We start from the raw sequence: 14,739 nt of genomic DNA on the forward strand, positions 1-14,739 counted from the left end.
ATATCCCCTCCTTAGCGATACATGTTCAACATAGCGTTTATTATAGATAGTCTACCTGAGTTACAAGCTTAAATAGGGTTCATGCAACATATTGACAATAAATATAAGTGTAGTTTTAAAAATAGTATGGAATGATTCCCTTAAGCATTCGTCTATCATATGCTCAAGAAAAAACCGGGTGGCTTGCTTAATAAGAGTCATTCGGCTTGACTTATCAATAGAAACAAGCTCTTTAAAATTGAGTTATCTTGAGCTTCATTTGTATATAGACCTAAAAATTGCTGATCATGCAAATCATAGTTGAATCGCCGCTCGTTCGACCCGGAACCCAATGGAAGCAAGCACAGTGAGCATTAAAGAATAGGAATCAACTGCCTTAGTTAGACCTTTCTCTTTTGGCATACAGTTGAATTAAACATGGTAGGTCAACCATCCATCCAACTCTTTTGAAGCAACAACAAAAAAGAAGAAACGCGCAGCCTTTTTCGTCTATAGATTTTGATGCATCCAATTTATACTTTGTTCGACTTTGAATCAATCAAGTATTGAATATTCAATGAGACATGAAATGTGGATGACATCGCGTTTTTTTTTCTTTTTCTTGTATGCAACCATGAACATGTTGCTGATGACTATTTTAGGTCAACATTCCCAAGACCCGTAACACCTACTGCAAGGGCTCCAAGTGTAGAAAGCACACTCCTCACAAGGTCACCCAATACAAGGCTGGTAAGGCTTCTCTCTTCGCCCAAGGTAAGAGACGTTATGACCGTAAGCAATCCGGTTATGGTGGTCAAACCAAGCCCGTTTTCCACAAGAAGGCTAAGACTACCAAGAAGATTGTCCTCCGTCTCGAATGTACCTGTAAGTATTGAATAAGTCAAGTTCGCAATAACTAATTCGTATTATAGCTTGCAAGTACAAGATGCAACTTGCTATCAAGAGATGTAAGCACTTTGAATTGGGTGGTGACAAAAAGACCAAAGGTGCTGCTCTTGTTTTCTAAGCTCTTTATATCACTATCTTTAATAAATTGCTTGTAAAGACGACCATGTCAAATATACACACACACACACACACACACACACACGCAGACATACACCATACGCAAAAAGAATTGGACAAAAGGAAGGTTTAATTTTTTTTTATCGATTGAAGCTTTCATCGCCTCTAGCAAGTCTCATCAGATAATTGAGGATTCTTTCACCATCAACACGAAGGCCACTATATAGAGATATATGAGTAAAAAACTATATAGATGGACAATTCTTACTTGTGAGCATATTCATTTGTGATCCATTGTTGAAAGCCTTTGATTTCACTTGCTGTTTGTTCCGAGAGTTCTCTATCCACATACCTACCCAAAATAAGGTTAATTTTGTCATTGTGTTTGAATGGCTTACATGTCATCAAAGTAACTAACGCCTGCTACTTGGGGTCCTTTCAATTGATTCAAGGCATTTGTATCGTACAAAGCACCCCATCGCTTTTCAGCCAACAAATGGGCTACTTGTTTAAGAGGACGCAGCTCTGCATAATCATCAAACATGAAAGGATAGATAGTTTCACCCGTAAAGTACATGACTTGATCCTTGGACAGACAATCAAGACGATGTTCAAATTGACTAGCAAAAGGCTCTTCTTTCAATAGTCTTTCAGCAGACCAGCGACTGGATTGATTTGCTTGACAATAGATGGCTTCATGCAAAACAGCATAAATCACATTGGTATCCCAACTCTGTGTGGTTTGAACAGCATTCAGTGTACGATAACTAAGTTGACCAAGACGGTCCAAGTCTTCTGCAGCAGATTGAACAATACCATGCACAGCATCATATCCGCCTGAACCACCAAAGCTTAAACCTAACTGCAAGAAACGACGAACAGAAAGATAACCTCCATTAGGCAAACCGACCTTGTTCTGTGTCAAATGCTCGACAATTTGACGAACCCGAGCCATATCGCGAGGAAACTTTTGATAATAAAGCTTGTTCTTTTTAGCAATACGAGGATACAATGCTCGGTAGACTTGATCTGGATTATTGACAAGAGGAGGAACACCACCTGTAATATAAGCATGTCGAATGGATTCAGGGCTAATGTATTGATGAGAGTTCAGATCATACAAGAGTAACTTACAATAAAGATAAATAAGTCGTAATACAAAAACCTCCAAAACTTTGGCCTAATAAAGTAATGCGACTTTCTTCTTCTGCAGACCGTTCAGCTGTCAATAACTTGCGAATATGCTCACAGTCTCGTACGATATTATCTGCACGGAAATGAGTCAAATACTCGGCTTTTTCTTCATCTGATTTGAACAGTTTATCAAGGGACTCAGAAGAAATTTGTGATGAGAAGCCTGTACCGCGTTGATCAAGTAAAAGAACTTGAAAGCCTTTTTCGAATGCTACTTTAATCCATCCACTTGTGCCACTACTAGGCAAAGCACATTCGAAACCTGGTCCACCCTATTCTCTCATAGCGTGTTGGTTACAACATAAGCCAATTTTTTCTTGTTTTACCTGAAGATAGAGAAAGAAAGGCATTTTCTTCATAAGAGAAGCTTTTTCTATAGGAACCAAGTGACGCACAAAGATCTTGAGCTTAGGGCTTTTATCATTATCATAGTCTTTTCTATATGTATCAGGACACGTGAATAAATACTCAATACTTACCCAAGGGACACTCAAAGTATCTATCAAATACTTGAGCACCGGGAATAGAGAAATTTTCAACTGAAGAATCGTCAAGGGGATGCATAGTAACTTGACTAAAAGACCTGAAAAGAAATGAGTTACGCCGTGAGATTATTCTGTATTGAAGATTGTGAGCCCCGACAAGGGTCTTGTTTGTATAGTTACAGTGTGCATTTCTTGATGCATAAAATCGAAATACACGTATAAAAGACATGGATTAAAAGAAAATAACAATAAAAAAAAATCTGACTGTTTCATGTTTGCTTGATCTGCTTAGAGTCATAATGTTTTTTGGACTAGGTGAACAATAACAATTATGCTTAGTGTTACATTTTTTTTTTTTTAAAAAAATGAATCACCTTTCTAGAGACACTTTTGATACAGTCTGGTTGGTAGATATTGTCGGTTACAAAAGATATAATTCGATGTAACCTTTTGTTGAATTCAGATGTGGTATTATTTGCAGTATCAGAAAAAATTAATGTCATGATTTTGCTGCTGTTTTGGTCTTGAAGGGTTAAAAAAGAATCTTTCCAATGTATTTGCTAATTGATTCTAGTTGGCATGCTTCCTTATTTCCTCAATTTTATAGCCCAATTGAACTGCTTTTGTACTGCAGACTGACATCTTAGTTGAGAGAGTTTCTTCCATTTCAGCCATGATTTCCCTGGAGAAGATACTATGTATCCCCTCGTCCTCTTTGCTCTGCTTTGAGTCTACTGGTAAATTGATGGAAGAGGATTTTCGATTATTTCATTTGCACATTATACACTTAATATGCTTTTGTCATCAATTTACGCCTTTTTTTGAGCATCAAACTTATTTTGCGATCTTGAATCACAGCCTGAATTTCTTAAACAGAACTCCAACATAAACTACTTTTCTTTCTCGAATAAATTTGGCAGCCCGCTGCAGACGCTATTGTTTTTCGGAATAAACCATGTTTGAGTATACATAGAATCTATTTATGCAAAAATATAGCAAATTCTGAAAATCATCATCTTGTCCTTATGAGATTTCCTGAAGAAATACTCAATTTTCATTATTTTTTGATTGATGATCGATAGAGACGTTGTAAATATAACATGTATTAGTACAAATTGTCCTTCTGGGTTTATAAAACACATTCAAAATGTATGCTACAGCTCAAAAACGAAAAACAAGTTTTTGAATGATAGCTCACTATCTTAATATTAAACATGTTGCATTCTTTACATCATTAGATGCGTCTTATTTGTATATACCAACTTTGCTAATATACCTTTTTGATAGCTCTTTATTTTTAAACACTTTTAGTCCATCATTTCTCTTGAATTTCTTATTTTAGTTTTTGACATGAAAATATTAATTCAACTCAAAACATCTTCATTTACGCCAAGTTTTAAAGTATATCAACTTTTTTTTCTTTCTTATCTTTTAGTATTTGTATTTTTATGAACCGAATATCCACCAGCCAGACTATAGCATATCAAGTCATTCGACATTTAAATAAACTAAGGCTGTATGATTTGGTCTATAGTCTTCTTATAGCAAGTGTCATTTGTTCTATCTTTACCCATACTTCTATGCCATTGATTTACTTGAGAAAACATAAATTCAATGATTCTCATTCACGGACGACTGTCTTAGGTGTAGATGGGCACATATACACATTTTCTTTTTTTGTATACAGCAATGTAAGTTTGTGGTTCAGAACGTTTATTACTTTTTTTATACGGTGCAGTATATGTATGTTTTTTTTTTATCGCAAACTCATGGTTCTACTTCAATACGATATTGATTTTTTAATGATGCACTTTGGTTCCTAGAGAAGCTGATATTTGCCTGACTGCTACCTAAACCAGTGACTTATCATCGTCGATCCTTGGTATTGCCCAACGTTTCTTTTCAGTACTCAAATCATCTTAAACAGAATGTTTTGCCTGAAAGACAGACTGATTTATCCAAGGCTGAGAAAGAGGTGACAGAACTTCAGTGCATACATATGAAAGCAAAATAATGTACCGCAACAGTCTCTATGCAATTTTTTACCCTCCCATACACACACTTGAAAAATACAATAGAATGTTTTATGCAAACTATTCAAAATGTAGCACAACAATGTACTGCAGTATGTCTCTCTCTCTCTCTCTCTCTCTCGCTGAAACAAAAAGGTCCATGCTAGGCTTATTGAATTAGGGTTCATTTTGGCAGTTGAACGGTGAATGATCATACCCTCTCTTTTTCTGTCTACGAACGATAGATTAAATTGAAGTATGCATGCCTATGAAGAGAGTTATTATTATTTTTTACTGTCAACTGCAGTTATTCATCATGGAGTCTTTGAAGAAATTAGTGCTTGTGCAACACTCATTTGACGTTAAACCTTGGCACAGGTTATTCGCTCCTTCCTCCTTTACAAGCTAAAGCACCTTCTCGATCCCCTTTTTTTTCATAGAGTATTTCTTTTTCTTTCTTTTGTTCTTCTATAGCATTGAAACTCTCTCCCTCCCTTTCTTTGCTTGCCCTGTTTTCTTAAAAAAAAGAAGAGGTCATTCATCATCTTGATTCCATTTGTAATTGTTTAATCTCAACATCATGTCTCCTTCACCACCACCTGTACCAGCACACGACGATGCTCATGAATTACAGCCCCGAGGCACTGGAGGGTTTCAAAAACTACCCAGCAATGATCCTTTCTCCCCTTCTTCTTCACCAGTGCCACAGCATCCACAGCAACAAGGTTATTTTTCACCTCCGTCAGGTCCTTATGCTGCTACACCACCACCACCACCTCAACCTTATTATCATTATGGAGCACCACCTTATGGAGCACCACCCTATGGTGCACAACCTTATTACGGTGCTCCACCCGTAGCACCTTTAGTGATCGCAGAAGGTCCTCGCGGATTCAATCGTCCTTTATGGTTGCGCATGTTGATTGGCCCAATTCGGGTGCCTATCTTTAGCCAACTTTCTGCACTTGTGATGGCGGGCGTTTTGATTTATGAGTTTGTTCGTTTTCATCAACTGACAGGCGATATTATTGAAACAAACCCATTTAATTATATGATTGGACCTAGTTTTCAGGCAAGTACATAGGCCATATCTCGGCATCCAATAATCACAGTCAATAGGTCTTGGTCAATGTAGGAGGTCGATTTACACCTTGTATCAGAGATGTACCTAGTTTCCCGACTTCAACTGTCATCAGTGATTGCTACACATCGAATCAAACATGTACAGTCAAAGAGATGTGTGGGTTCGGTGGGTTTGAGACACCCGATCAGAACTTTCGCTTGATTTTGCCTATTTTTATGCATGCTGGTGTGATTCATTTCTTGATCAACATGTTGACCCATTTAAGATTAGGTGTAGACCTCGAAAGAGCCTTGGGTACACCGCGCTATGTGGTGTTGTATATGGCTTCAGGGATTGGCGGGTTCCTGCTCTCGGCTATGTTGTCTCAAAACTTGACAGTATCCACAGGATGTTCAGGCGCATTGTTTGGTTTGATTGGTTATATGTTTATCGATATTTTGGTCCATTGGCGGATGCTGAGTCATCCCTGGCAAGATTTATTTGGACTGTTTATCTCAACGCTTATTTCGCTTGTGTTGGGGTTATTGCCTGGTCTTGATAATTTTGCTCATATTGGTAAGCTATCCTGTTTTACCATGCTGTCATTGATTGTTTGCACCTAGGCGGATTTGTGGTTGGCTTTTTCTTAGGTATCACCATTGCACCCATGCAGCCTATGGCTACCAGAAGTACACAAGTCGTAACATGGGTGATGCGCTGTGTGGCTTTGGTAATTCTTGTTGTTTTCTTTGCACTTTTGGTTCGTGAATTTTACTCAGCCTATGATCCCAGCAAAGTAAGTACCACCTCTTTTTTTTTTTTTTTTTTTTTTTTTTTTTTTTTTTTAAAATGACCATTTATATCAATATTTAATTATAGATTTGTCCAAATTGTAAATACTTGTCATGTTTACCTGTTCAAAATTGGTGTGACGTTTGATGATCTGTTCAGATTATACAAGATGTTTGAATAAAAAAAAAAAAAAAAAAAAGAGACTTATCAGATCTTTTTTTTTTTTTTTTAGCTTGATTTGAATGTAAACTCCTCATGAAAATCTCTTTTTTATCTGATCAAATCTCTATCTTCTATTTTACATGGCTCAATATTTTACCACAGCCCAACCTAAAGAGAACGTCAAGTGACACAGATGCGCATAACAGACAATCAACCAGCCAAAATCCAACCAGCCAAAACCCAACCTGCCAAAACCCAACCTGCCAAAAGAGTATAAATAAATCAACTTTTTTTTCTTTATTTATTTATTTATTTATTCCATACAATGTATTTCTCTGGTCTTACTGTACTTGCTTTTCTTGCCTCTATTGTCAGTTGTGCTGAACCTATGCATGCCACTGCTTATGTCACTGGTATTAACCCTAACACCAATGGTACTATTCATGGTACTATCCAATTCAGTCAACAAGACCGTCATACGCCTACTCATATTTTTGCCAATATCACTGGTTTGACAGAAGGTGACCATGGTATTCATATCCATCAATCCGGTGATCTCTCGGGTGGTTGTGCTACAACAGGTGCTCACTACAACCCGTTCAATCGAACCCATGGTGGCCTTGATAACAAGGAAAGACATGTGGGTGATCTTGGTAATATAGTGGCTGATCAAGCTGGTCAAGCCTTCTTAAATGTCTCAAGCGATCTTATCTTCTTGAGTGGCAAATACTCTGTGATTGGGTAAGAAGGAAGAAAACATAAACCAATGTCTCATTTAAAATAGTCGTGCTGTGGTTGTTCATTCGGGTCAAGATGATCTTGGTTTAGGTGGTTCTCCTTTATCGAATACGACAGGCAATTCTGGTGAACGCTGGGCCTGTGGTGTGATTGGCTGTAAGTTGACATGATCATACTATGTGTCCATTTAACTGATGTTTGACTAGATCCTTCTGCTTAATGATGATATTATTAATTAAAAATATTAACTAAAATAAAACCTTGTATTATTGTTTATTAAATGGATTATTTACATTATGAGATACATAGGAGCTGTTATGACTAGGCTGAGAAGAGTCAAGCAAAGCAGACTCGGTTGAATGGTCAATTAGTGACAGAGTAGGTGAAGCAACAGGCATATTATCAGGTACTTCAGGCAAATCCAAATGTTGAGGATCAGAAGGAGGTGCTTCATACACTGGAGGTGGTGGTAAAGAAGTATGTGTAACAGGCATTTGATCACCCGCCAATACATGTTCAATAATTTGACAGCGTTCTTCTTCTAATGTCTTCTTCATCTGGTTAATGGCTTCTTCTAATCGAATGAGTGCACCTGTTGCATACTCCTTGTATTGTTTAACCCAATTCAGTGATGTCTGTGCATTTCGATAACCAGAAGCCAATACACCAAAACATTGAGATGCTTTTGCTATAAACATAAGTTAGTTTCTCTATTGTGTTGATATTGACTTTACCTTTCCAAGCTAATTCAACATAACTCGCATTGAATTGCATCGACAGCAATGTATTGTTTGTGACAACATCTAATGCTTGAGGATAAGGAATCTCGGGTAATTCAGTACGAGTCAGGTTAAAATGTTGTTGAATTTGCCATATTTTTCTTTTGGCAGCTATAGAAAGTTAGTTTACCTTACTTTCATTCCCTTCCCTTTTTTTTCTTCTTTTACCTTCTAGATAAGTGATTTGTTCTTGATCAATTACGGGTCCACCAAAGAATTCAAATGGCATATAATTCACTACTGTGTCTATAATGCGAATGGCTTTTTTGATATCGACTAGTGCATCTGATAATGCTTTTTCAGCAGTCTTAAATCGATTGGTATCTCTTTTTGCCTATAAGAGAGTGAGATGGGCATGATCCAGTTTCTTCCTTACCATGCGTCTTTGGTCATTGTAATTGGCTAATTCAGCACGTAACTGTTGCTCTCGAGGAAACTGAGCATCTTCCTGTGCAAAAATCTAAGTCATAATAGGTTAATAAACACGTGATCTAAATAAGACTTGCCTGTTGTAACAAGGATTCATATTGAAATCGAACATCTTCAAAATGTTGCTTTTGATGAGCCAGTTCTTGTTCCTAAATCGACTTAGCCTTCTGTAGACACCATTCCTACTTACTTTTGTCACTAGAGCGTCATAAGCAAGTTGCAATTCTTCCATATCTCGTTTTGATCGCTGTTCATTCTCAAATGCGAGTTGATATTTCGCTTCTTCTTTAGCTGTCAATTCTTTCTTTTTGCCAGAAATAGTAGCTGCTGCTGAACGAAAAGACAAATGGCGCATTTTACGAACATCTTGGAACTCTTTTTTTCTAGTTTATCAATAGGCTTGTATCTCTTGTTTAAACTTACGAGTTTTGTTCCAGTGCGCTGATCTCTTGCTTCTTTTTTTCAATAGCATCGGATAGTTGTTTGATGTCATTTCTTGTGTCTATCAGTTCGGTATGGACAGTAGCTCCATGTTGAAGATCGTTCTTTAGTTTCCTGAAATAAGGACCTTGATCTTGTATACACTGTACAAGTGACATAGTTTATAAAAAAAAAAAGTGAAAGAGAGAGAAAAAAAAAAAAAGAATTTGGATGCCCGCATAAGTTCTATTTATTGAAAATGATCTGTCTTTAATCTTTTTCTTTTTTTATGTGATTTATGAGAGGATGCTTGGTTATCGAATATGTCTAAAGGTTTTTCTATATGCTGAATGGCGGGTATCTTTTGCTCTAATGGTTTGATTTGTCTTTGTTGTTTTGATCTTTCTCGGCGTAGATGAGCTGCTTTTTGTTCTGCTTCGGGATTCTTTTTATGCAAAAGAGGTTTCCATTCGGGTTGTCGAAAGATATGATCGTATTCTGATTCTTGGTGGGTAATAGTGTCTGTTCGATAGGTTGAATAAGCTCGTTTCTTTCTTTCTTTTCCACTGGTATCTTGCTCTATATTTCTGGCTGACATAACTGTCTTTTTCAATGTATCTGGTGATTCAGGCAAAAGACTGTTCAATGTAGGTCTATTCTCGAGTCTTTGTTTATCTATCAGGATATCTGAATTCAAGTAGCGCACATATTCTTGTACCATAATGCCCATGCAGTAAAGCGCTGATAAATCCAATGAAGGAAAATCAGGATATGTTTGAGCTATATGGCTTGCTCGCATATTAATTGCCTCTAGTAATTTCTGTACAAATATGAGTCCATCATACTACTTTTAGAATATTACTTACCATGAATACATGTTGGTCCTCATGCAAGTCTATTCTATACAGTCAATACAGTCCAAGCATTCATTGCATAATTTTACCTCGATTATCTTTATATTTTGATACATCAATGTGACTCAACAAATCAACAGGATCATGTAAACTAGGTGACAAATGCTCTTTTAACCTCTTTTTTGAATAGCCAGAGTTCTTCTTCATCACCATGACAGATCGAAAGTAAAAAAAAAAAGAGATCGCTTTAAAAGAAAAAAAATTTTTCAGTATTTATATTATTCCTTCGACCAATCAGACTCGAGGAACGAGTGTCTTTGTTTAAAAATAGAGATAGGTTCATTTCAACTCAAGCATGATATCAACTATAGCAATAGACAATGTTTTTTTCCACTCTTTTAGAATTAGAAGATGTTATCTCTTTTTTTTTGTAAGAAGCAAAACTAATTTCTAGACATCCTTTCCAATGGAAATCAGACAGTTCTTGAATAGCTAATAGACAAATGCATACTATTAAGGAATCAGAATCAAAAATACCCAAAAACACAAAGGAGCAGAGTAATGGTCATTGAAAGTACAAGTCTCTTAGGGACCATGGTCCCAAAGAAAATTCAAGAAAGTCCACGGGTGTTTCTTAACTTGTTTCAGTAACATCCTTGATGGTAGAGTGTAACTAATAGATCAATTACGGAAACGATAACAACTTGATTCTGATGATGAAAGGACGGTCAGTTTTGAAGGATGTATGTTGCCTTTTCGCATTTGGATTAGGCTTGATGTCCTTAGAACGACTGCTGGATTTACAGGTAAGAAACAATTTTTTTTGCCCAATCATAGACAATTCGATTGATTCTCGAGAATGAAATTTCTCGCTGGTATCTAAAGGAAAAAAAGCTCAGCCTTCAGGGACAACTTCTTTTTGTTCATCCTCAAGTCATTTTTGATTAAGCTCACGTGTACTAGGTAAGTTGCCTTGTTTTCTTTCACGTTTAGGAAAGGAAATGGAACCTTGAAAGTCGTCATCTTCGACAAAGGCAAAATGTTGAATCTGTCTAATTTCCTTTTTCGTTTTGTCCAAAAAAGGTAAACTAAAAGTTTAAAGATTAATTTTGATTCGTCTAGAAAAAAACTAACATCGTCTGAATTTAAAGTGAAAATACTGTAAGTAGATCCAAATTAAGCAAGTCAGTCACAGTCATCTCATTTTTCTTTGACAGACTACGGATTTCGCGAATCCCTAGCTTTCTTTTTCTTTCTTTTTTTCTTTATTATGTCGGAACCTACAAAAACAACATCAACACATTCTGGTCAACTTCCTATTGGAAAAGATGGAAAACCATTAAAGCCTTGTTGTGCTTGTCCTGAAACAAAGAAAGTGAGAGACGAATGTATCTTTCAAAAAGGTGAAGAAAACTGTCAAGAATTAATTCAAGCCCACCTTACTTGTATGCGCAATTTGGGGTTTAAGATTTAGACAAATGCTATGTATTTTTATATCTTGTAATAATAAACTAGGTGATGATTTTTATTATAAATATTATAGCATTAAAGAAAAAAAAAGAGAGAGAGAGAGAGAGAGAGAGAGAGAGAGAGAGAGAGAGAGAGAGAGAGAGGAGGAGGAGGGGAGGATGACAAATACAAAAAAAAAAAAAATTGATGATTAAGCATGATGAGAGGCAGGATCTTGAAGATAAGCATTGGGAATGTATTCGTATTCTTGGACTTGAATACCAGCTTCATCATGTTCAGCATCCTCAGGCACCTTAGATTCACCCTCAGCAAAACGAGCTACAGGGTCTCTTCTGAACCGAGAATGACGAATACCATAACCAAAGTAAAGGACCCAACCAATACCCATCCAGATAAACAGACGCCAAATCGTAGTGACTTCAGCAACAGCAATCAATGCGACTGAAATACCCATACCAATGATAGGAAAGATCAAAGAAAAGTATTTTCCACCGGGAATTTTGAAGCGACGAGGCACTTCAGGACGAGTGAATCTCAAGACAATCACACCGGCATGAACAACAAAGAAAGCCAAAAGTGTACCCACAGACGTCATGTTACCCAACAAATCAACAGGCAAAATGGCAGACAAGATAGCAGTAATGAAACCCACAGTCAATTGAGCTAACCAAGGTGTCTTGAATTTAGGATGAACCTTGGCAAAGAGAGAAGGTAAAAGACCATCTTGGGCCATGGAGTAGAACACACGGGATTGACCCATCAAGTTGATCAACAACACAGAGGTCAAACCGGCAATAGCACCAATGGCTACCAAGATATTAAGCCATTCAAAGTTCTTGCCTGTACGAAGCATGACTTGTTCAACAGCCACAGAAGCAGGTGTAGCCGAGTTTAAGAAATCAGTGTATTTGGCAGCACCAGTCATGATGGTACAGAAAGCAATATAGAGAACAGTAGAGATCACTAAACTACCAATGATACCAATGGGAAGATCACGTTGAGGGTTCTTGGCTTCAAGTGCAGCTGTTGTCACAATATCGAAACCAATATAACTGAAGAAGACAGTTGTGGCAGCTGCAAAGATACCAGGTACACCGAAAAAGTGCCAATCGCCTGTGGTGTTGGGAGGAATGTAAGGATCATAATTAGGACTGTACATGAAACCACAAAGAGCAAAGATAAAGATGAGAATCACAACAAGCTTAACCGAGACAATGATGGTGTTAAACACAGCAGATTGACGAATGCCAACAACCAAAATAAGTGTGATAATCATGATAATCACAAAGCCGGGAACATTAAAGTAGTGTCCAGGTGTGTAAGAAATACTAGCGGGATTCTCGGTCCATGTTAAAGTAGGTTGTGTCCAGCTTTCTGCAAAATGGATACGACCACCGGAAACAACCGAAAAGAATTTGACAAAGTAACCAGACCAACCAACACCTACAGTGGCAGCACCCACCATGTATTCAAGAATCAAATCCCAACCGATAGTCCAAGCGATAAATTCACCCATAGTAGCATAGGCGTAAGTATAAGCAGAACCAGAGACAGGAATCATAGAGGCCATTTCAGAGTAACTGAGAGCAGCAAACCCTAAAATAAAATAAATAACTTGCTTTCTCTCTTTTTGTTTTTGTTACTTACCAGCAGCAATACCAGCAATAATGAAAGAGATAGTAACAGCAGGACCAGCGTTTTTAGCAGCTGCTAGGCCTGAAAGTACAAAAATACCAGTACCAATAATGGCACCGATACCCACAAAGATCAACTGGAAAGCAGATAAAGCACGCTTTAATTCAGAGTGTTCTGCATCTCCCCATAATAGTTCAACAGGCTTAATTTGACCGAGACGACGAAACCAAAAATGCCTGGCACTTTCACCGTCTTGGCGTAAATACGAATGCGGATCTACTTTACTGTATCGAGTAGTAACAGCCTGATAGAAGGCTCCCTTTTCTTGACTTGTAGTTGTGGTTGTAACATGTGTTTCTGTTATAAATTGTCCACCTTTCTCGTCCAAGGACATTTTGTATGTAGATATGAAAAAGAAAAGAAAAAAAGAAAGAAAGAAAGAGAAGGAAATGAAGTTTTTGATCTATCATTCAAGCCTCTATTTATATAAAGTAAGACGCCACCTATCTCTGGCTTGTTTCTCACCATCATAAAAAATAAATAAATCACTCATGCTCACTTTTTTAAGAAATGAGTGTGTACACAAGTGACTCTGTGCCACTTTCTTTCTATGTCTATTGTTCTGCTTATTCTATTGATAAGGAGCAATAAAGCGAACTTTGCTATAATAAAACGTCGATGCCTTATTTGGTTTTTTTCAGTTGAACTTTAGTCATGTGCAAAACCAAATCGAGCAATCTTTTTGTGTGACTATCAAGTAAAACACAAGTTATCTAGAAAGATATCTGTTTATTTTTTTTTCGTGGGAATCATTTCGGTTTTCTTTTTCGGTTTGGTAAAGAAATATAAAAACAGAAAGAGTAAGATCAAAGAAAAGAGAGAGAGAGAGAAAGAGAAAGAGAGGTTGTATACAGGAACACAAAATACTATCTTGTTAAAACTCAATCTTCTTTTTTAACGAAATTATACTAACAAGCCATTATTTGTTCTATGTCAATGCTTTTGCAGATAGAAAGATCAGGTCTCCGTTTGAAAAAAAAACTGCTGTTGATCATGCAACAATAGAAAGATAAAGAAAGAGAGAAGAACTTTATCAGTGTTTGTTTATCAGCTGTATCACTATTGCTTCTTTATTATTATTATTCTGAGCATCTAATTACCTTGCTTCTTCCACTGGGAAACTACTATAGGCAATGAATTTTGTCATTGTACCACTCATACTTTAATCCCTTGATCTTTTGTTACAGAAATAAATCATCGTGAACAGATGTGATACACCCTTCTCTTCTTTTTTCTTTGTAAGAGAGTAAGATAGAATTTTATAGAGATAAGAAAGGGAACCTGGGCCTCTTCTTTTTATTGTTACACTTATGGATATTACGTGCGAATCCAAATAAGTAAAGAGACAGTAGATGTTCATGTGTAGTCTCTTTTTTTTTGAGATTCGACAAGAAGTTTTATTGTGCACTGAATGATTATTTTCACATAATAATACCGTATTTAATTTTTTTTAGCACATTGGTATACAATCAAACATCACAGGTATGCTTTGTCATTTTTGTTTCTCATAGCGAATGACACTGTGGATCAGAAACGGCTTCTTTACCATTGGCTCTGAAGAACAACTTCAAGTGCATGTGACAAGACAAACTCTAATAGTTTCCTTATATAGGCTTTTGTGAAGATCTTTTTTTTTTTTCT

The 14,739-nt window shown here is 36.8% G+C and overlaps 9 protein-coding genes across 9 annotated transcripts; 5 read left to right on the forward strand and 4 right to left on the reverse strand.

Annotated features, from left to right (window-relative positions):
* The first annotated feature begins 237 nt into the window (after positions 1-237).
* On the forward strand, positions 238-1,138 carry B0P05DRAFT_546659 (60S ribosomal protein L44). Its single transcript, XM_051578788.1, has 3 exons — positions 238-420; positions 642-864; positions 912-1,138. The coding sequence occupies exons 1-3, from the start codon at positions 418-420 to the stop codon at positions 1,004-1,006; spliced, it is 321 nt and encodes a 106-aa protein (XP_051433666.1). The 5' UTR covers positions 238-417; the 3' UTR covers positions 1,007-1,138.
* Positions 1,064-2,928, reverse strand: B0P05DRAFT_546665 (Alpha/Beta hydrolase protein). Its single transcript, XM_051578789.1, has 5 exons — positions 2,679-2,928; positions 2,526-2,632; positions 2,140-2,471; positions 1,274-2,096; positions 1,064-1,224 (listed from the first exon to the last, which is right to left on the reverse strand). Exons 1-4 carry the CDS (start codon positions 2,911-2,913, stop codon positions 1,400-1,402), a joined length of 1,371 nt encoding a protein of 456 aa, XP_051433667.1. The 5' UTR covers positions 2,914-2,928; the 3' UTR covers positions 1,064-1,224; positions 1,274-1,399.
* Positions 2,929-4,964: 2,036 nt separating this feature from the next.
* B0P05DRAFT_546668 (rhomboid family-domain-containing protein) lies at positions 4,965-7,020 on the forward strand. The gene is made up of 5 exons (XM_051578790.1): positions 4,965-5,768; positions 5,816-6,335; positions 6,383-6,555; positions 6,639-6,722; positions 6,784-7,020. The coding sequence occupies exons 1-4, from the start codon at positions 5,277-5,279 to the stop codon at positions 6,696-6,698; spliced, it is 1,245 nt and encodes a 414-aa protein (XP_051433668.1). The 5' UTR covers positions 4,965-5,276; the 3' UTR covers positions 6,699-6,722; positions 6,784-7,020.
* B0P05DRAFT_512228 (uncharacterized protein) lies at positions 6,766-7,020 on the forward strand (the record flags this gene model as incomplete). Its single annotated transcript, XM_051575635.1, has 1 exon — positions 6,766-7,020. A coding segment is annotated over exon 1 (213 nt), but the record flags the coding sequence as incomplete, so codon positions are not given.
* On the forward strand, positions 7,021-7,732 carry B0P05DRAFT_546671 (copper/zinc superoxide dismutase). Its single transcript, XM_051578791.1, has 3 exons — positions 7,021-7,454; positions 7,498-7,607; positions 7,658-7,732. Exons 1-3 carry the CDS (start codon positions 7,039-7,041, stop codon positions 7,669-7,671), a joined length of 540 nt encoding a protein of 179 aa, XP_051433670.1. The 5' UTR covers positions 7,021-7,038; the 3' UTR covers positions 7,672-7,732.
* On the reverse strand, positions 7,709-9,276 carry B0P05DRAFT_546674 (uncharacterized protein). The gene is made up of 7 exons (XM_051578792.1): positions 9,083-9,276; positions 8,850-9,042; positions 8,737-8,808; positions 8,607-8,690; positions 8,399-8,564; positions 8,186-8,341; positions 7,709-8,139 (listed from the first exon to the last, which is right to left on the reverse strand). The coding sequence occupies exons 1-7, from the start codon at positions 9,256-9,258 to the stop codon at positions 7,718-7,720; spliced, it is 1,269 nt and encodes a 422-aa protein (XP_051433671.1). The 5' UTR covers positions 9,259-9,276; the 3' UTR covers positions 7,709-7,717.
* Positions 9,277-9,329: 53 nt separating this feature from the next.
* B0P05DRAFT_588280 (uncharacterized protein) lies at positions 9,330-10,146 on the reverse strand (the record flags this gene model as incomplete). Its single annotated transcript, XM_051582651.1, has 3 exons — positions 9,330-9,899; positions 9,946-9,974; positions 10,023-10,146. The coding sequence occupies 3 exons, from the start codon at positions 10,144-10,146 to the stop codon at positions 9,330-9,332; spliced, it is 723 nt and encodes a 240-aa protein (XP_051433672.1).
* A 714-nt stretch (positions 10,147-10,860) lies between these two features.
* Positions 10,861-11,500, forward strand: B0P05DRAFT_146066 (COX17 cytochrome c oxidase-like protein assembly). The gene is made up of 3 exons (XM_051573067.1): positions 10,861-11,016; positions 11,085-11,094; positions 11,151-11,500. Exon 3 carries the CDS (start codon positions 11,204-11,206, stop codon positions 11,405-11,407), a length of 204 nt encoding a protein of 67 aa, XP_051433673.1. The 5' UTR covers positions 10,861-11,016; positions 11,085-11,094; positions 11,151-11,203; the 3' UTR covers positions 11,408-11,500.
* A 93-nt stretch (positions 11,501-11,593) lies between these two features.
* On the reverse strand, positions 11,594-13,432 carry B0P05DRAFT_472332 (amino acid permease-domain-containing protein; the record flags this gene model as incomplete). Its single annotated transcript, XM_051574674.1, has 2 exons — positions 11,594-12,999; positions 13,051-13,432. The coding sequence occupies 2 exons, from the start codon at positions 13,430-13,432 to the stop codon at positions 11,594-11,596; spliced, it is 1,788 nt and encodes a 595-aa protein (XP_051433674.1).
* Between the last annotated feature and the right edge of the window lie 1,307 nt (positions 13,433-14,739).

This window comes from Gilbertella persicaria (genome assembly GCF_025201335.1).
Source record: "Gilbertella persicaria strain CBS 190.32 chromosome Unknown B0P05scaffold_26, whole genome shotgun sequence".
NCBI lineage: Eukaryota > Fungi > Mucoromycota > Mucoromycetes > Mucorales > Choanephoraceae > Gilbertella > Gilbertella persicaria.